Source organism: Puntigrus tetrazona, chromosome 1 (genome assembly GCF_018831695.1).
Source record: "Puntigrus tetrazona isolate hp1 chromosome 1, ASM1883169v1, whole genome shotgun sequence".
Taxonomy (NCBI): domain Eukaryota; kingdom Metazoa; phylum Chordata; class Actinopteri; order Cypriniformes; family Cyprinidae; genus Puntigrus; species Puntigrus tetrazona.
This window is the reverse complement of record NC_056699.1, coordinates 1,051,240-1,056,239: the sequence shown is the minus strand read 5'-3', so window position 1 is coordinate 1,056,239 and position 5,000 is coordinate 1,051,240. Positions and strand designations below refer to the sequence as shown.

At 30.4% G+C, this 5,000-nt stretch overlaps 1 protein-coding gene across 2 annotated transcripts in view; it reads left to right on the top strand.

The window, feature by feature from the left end:
- farp1 (FERM, RhoGEF (ARHGEF) and pleckstrin domain protein 1 (chondrocyte-derived)) overlaps positions 1-5,000 on the top strand; it is a 65,690-nt gene that overhangs the window by 60,196 nt on the left and 494 nt on the right. For both annotated transcript variants that reach the window (XM_043235714.1, XM_043235704.1), the window contains exons 25-27: positions 2,364-2,471; positions 2,544-2,695; positions 3,721-5,000. The exon at positions 3,721-5,000 is cut by the window's right edge and continues 494 nt beyond it. In XM_043235714.1, coding sequence (XP_043091649.1) covers positions 2,364-2,471; positions 2,544-2,695; positions 3,721-3,802 — 342 coding nt within the window. In that variant the 3' untranslated portion in view covers positions 3,803-5,000. The remainder of the gene's footprint in view (positions 1-2,363; positions 2,472-2,543; positions 2,696-3,720) is intronic.

The following is a 5,000-nucleotide window of genomic DNA, read 5'->3' as shown; positions in this document are numbered from 1 at the left end:
CTTGACACTTGACCTGCGTTTTTATATTTTTTTCTGTGGATATAAAATCACTTTTTGTGAATTTATTTTGAGGCAGGCACCAAAAGGCTGTATTTATTTGATCAAAAATGCAGTAAATATTTTGAAAAAGTATTGCGATTTAAAATAACCCTTTTATCTGTGAATCTATAGTCAAATGTAATTTATTTCTGTGATCAAATCTGTATTTTCTGCGTCATTATCCTTCGGAAATCCTTCTAATATGCCGATATGCCAACATTTTTGAAACCGTGGCATGTTTTATTTGATGAATTAGAAGAACTGCATTTATTCAAAATAGAAATCTTTTGTAATTGTAGAAATGTCAAAAAAAAAACTGCACCGAACCTTTGAATATCTAAATGATTTCTGGAGTGAGTTAAGTATTTTTAGCGTTTTTTTCTAAACTCGTTCTTGAACATCCAGGTTCCTGCTGTTTCTTCCTCTTCTGTCCGTGTCTCACGTGTCTCTCTGTGTTTGTGTCTCTGTCTGACTCTGTGTTAGAGGACCCTAGTCCAGTCAGTCTGTCAGAGGCTCCCGCTGCGGCCCCGCTCAGGGCCCAGGGGCCCGTGTCTCTCTCTCTGGTGTGTTGGTATCGTTTCCAAAGCCTCTGCTTTAATGAAACCTGCAGGAATAGAGAGGTAAAACACGGACGGCGGACAACGGACCATTTCACTCACCGTCAATTGCTAGCGTTCGTTTAATAGATTAATTATGTTCCAGTAATATTTGGTTGTTGGTGCTTTGTAAAGATAAACCGGTAATTAAATCCTATGTAGGAGACAAGTTATTATTGTTAACTAAACGTATGAAAAATTCTAAAATAAAAAATACAACAAAAAATTAAATTGTGTATATATATATATATATATATATATATATATATATATATATATATATATATATATATATATATATATTTTGTTGTTTTATTTATATTTTTATATATATATATATATATATATATATATATATATATATATATATATATATATATATATTTTAAATGGTCTTTTAAGCCTATTATGACAGACTATAGTTAACTAAACCTATTAAAAATTATTTTCAGTGTTAGAAAAATAAAAGTAATATTCTTTAAAACCTAATTCACCTAAGAAAAAAATTGATAAAAAGTTAATTTTATATATATATAATATTACTACTTTACAAACCAAATTACTACCAATTGGAACTAAAAATAAAATGAATGTTGAAAATGTTAATATAATAATTATATATATATATATATATATATATATATATATATATATATATATATATATATATATATATATATATATATATATATATATATATATATATATATATATATAAAAATTATATATATATATATATATATATATATATATATATATATATATATATATATATATATATATATATATATATATATATATATATATATATATATATATATATATATATATATATATATATATATATATATAAATCTAAATCTATAAATAAATATAAATAATAGTTGTTTGTGTGTAATAAATGAGCAGCTGTTAGTGGCGTCCTCTGAACACTGACTGTACTCTGGACCGAGATGCTGTTTCTTCTCAGTGTCTTTCTCTCTCTGAATGTTGTCGAGTGTTTGTTTGCTTCAGCTGATCACTAACAGCACAAACGTGACGACACATCTCCGTCTTAACCCTAACTTGAGATCAGATCTTAAAAGTGCAGCGCTCTCTACTCAACACAGATGTATTTAGATGGAACACAATGGCCTGATATTTAAATGTAAACTGCTACTGAAATAGTTTTGTGAATATTTAGATTCGGTTGCGTTTTAAATCATGCATTACTTTATTTTAATGTAATGCTGGATTTAAATCGAAGCATAACACATCAGAGATGTCAGTACAGGAAGTATAGTGTGTTGTAGTTTTATTGATATACTACAGTATATAGACTACAGTAAGTTAATAATTATTCAAATCAAATGTTATTTAATATTATTATTAATATGATTGTTATATTATTTAAAGCTAACATGAACTTACTAAATATTTCTATTTTTTGTGTTTTAAAATTAATAAATAAATGCAAGATTAATCTTATATAATATATTTATCCATATTTAACAATAGAAAATTGCTGCTGCTTTTATTCTCTAAGGTCACGTGTATATATTGTTAATTGATGCTACTTAGCTAATGAGGTCTTTATTGTATTTTGTTTAAAAAAAAAAAAAAGATTTATTATTTTTAGTCGTACTTAAAGGTACTTAATCTGTATTTCAGAGCGAAAACTAAAATATGAATAATACATATGGTGTTAATTTGATCTGAAGTGTGTTTTTTTCTGGTGGTTTTTGTCAGAATCAGCTCTCTGGGAATCTGCTGAGAAAGTTCAAGAACAGCAACGGCTGGCAGAAGTTATGGGTGGTCTTCACCAACTTCTGCCTGTTCTTCTACAAAACACACCAGGTCAGCGGCGTTCGGAGGAGTGTGTGTGAGCGTGTGTGTTTGGTGGTGTTTAACGTCAAGGTGTCTTTGCAGGACGAGTATCCTCTGGCCAGCCTTCCTCTGCTGGGATACTCCATCACCGTTCCCTCCGAGTCCGAGAACATCCACAAAGACTACGTCTTCAAGCTCCATTTCAAATCACACGTGTACTACTTCAGATCGGAGAGCGAGTACACCTTCGAGAGGTACGGCACTGCACCCGAGGTCAGCCTCGAGGCTACAACCCCAATCCAGATTTAATTCTGTTAGTTAAATCAATAAATAAGCAAAAAGGAATACTTTTTTTTTATGTATCTAAATATGTATTTTGTGTTGTTTCCGTAACAAAATGTTATACTTTCAGATATTATTTGAATGTATTTTAATGTGTAACTTACATTAACTAGTACAACAGAAAAAAAAAAATTATAGTACTACATATTTACATAAACATAATACAAAAATACACACATATATTTTAATTATCTACTTTTTTAAAATCTCTTATTTAAACATTCAGCATTGGGTAAAAAAAATAAAAATAATAATAATAATATATATATATATATATATATATATATATATATATATATATATATATATATATATCATTTTACTTTATATTTTTATTACAGGTGAGAGCATAAAAATGGAAACGTAATACCAATTTATTATTCATGATTTTTTTTTCATTTATTTTTGTAATGTTTCTATAACGAAATGTGACCCTGGACCACAAAAAGGATAATTTTTTTACATTAAATTATCTGATTATCTGAAAGCTTTAAAATCTGATTCCGAGGGAGCAAAATGATATTTTATGAATATTTATTTATTTATTAAGTAGTTAAAATGAAGTTCTTAGCAATGCATATTACTAATTAAAAGTTTTGAGATATTTACAGTAGTAAAAATTATGAAACTTAATATCCTAATGAGGCATAAAACAAAAATGTATCATTTTGTCCTATACAATGTGATGCCGGCTACTGCTGTAAATATAGCTGTGCTACTTATTTGTGACCCTGGAGCACAAAAGCACTCATGTGTTATACTTTTATACATTTTTTTTGTCCTGCAATAAGAATACTTTCCAGAAACATGAGACCAAAAAAAATGCATAATTTACAGAAAAAAAAGTTCAATTAAAACAAGCAGCGCTCCGCTCATACCAGCATTTATTTGTTAACTTTTGCATGATTTGTGCGTGATGAGCGTGTTTGTGTTGTAGGTGGATGGAGGTGATCCGCAGCGCCACCTGCTCGTCCAGTCACATCCGCTCTCTGAGCCGCAAAGAGCCACACGTCTACTGACCAAAGACACACACACACACACACACACACACACACACGTCAGGTTCTCTATCAGGTCCTCTCTACACACTATAACACAGTTTTTCGTGTGCTATATCGTCGTTTCACTTTACTGAAAATTTGCAAATGCTTTGAAGGGTTGAGATGGAGGTCGGTGCCAGAAACACACACACACACACACACACACACACACACACACACACTCTATCATCACAACATCAGGTCGAAGCCAAACACTTCCAGTTCCTTTCAGTGCGTGAAGACACAATATCCTCGTTAGTAAACCGTGGTCCTCCTTCATGAAACCCAAGAGCTAGTTTGTGTAAACCGTGCATACGTTTGAGAAGAATGCCCTCGTGAGAGGTTTATTGAATTAAATGCATTGGTCATGTTGAATGCCGTGGCTCGTTCTTACGAATGCTTCATCGTTTTGTGTGTAAGAGTGTTTTCCGAACGCTTTATTGGACGCTGTGGTGCACGTGAGCTGGATGCCAGGGTTTATTCTGAAAACGGTTTACGTCTGAGTTAGTTCTGCGGGTGTTTCATGAACGAGGCCCTCCGGACTGTTTTTAAATGTACTGTAGTATCAGCTTTTAATGCTGACTACTGCTCTGATGTTTCTAAAGGGGTGACGCTTTCTGTCTACATTTCAGTCATAAAAGAGAAATCTGGGAAAAAAGTGCAGGTCATATTCACCCCAACATTTATAAGGGAAAGATTGTTTTTTTTTTTGCATTTTCATGACAGTTTGCCCTAAAATTATTATTTTAATGCCAAAAAAATATTAAAATTGTTAGTGTATGTAAAGGTATTATTTGTCGTGCAGAATTGCGTTTATTAATAAAAAGAAACTAATTTTCATTATTGTTAAAAAAATAATAATAATTGGTTTTGCTGCAAAATAATATTTTAAAGAATAAATCTTTGGCTGAAATGTTATTTTGCACCAAAGCACAATATAATTTCTTCATTTCTTTATATGAAGATTGTTATTGTTTATTTCAGTTTGCCCCGAAATCTTGTAAGAATGTAATGCAATAGTATTATCATTTTTTTTTTCCTAATTTCAGTTCAAACAAAACTGTCTGGTTTTCATTGCTCTATTAAATAAATTGATGTCACAAGTAAAAAAAAAATTATTATAAAAAAAAATAAAACATTTTCTTTTTGGTGCAAAATAAGGTTTCGCTTTTCACTT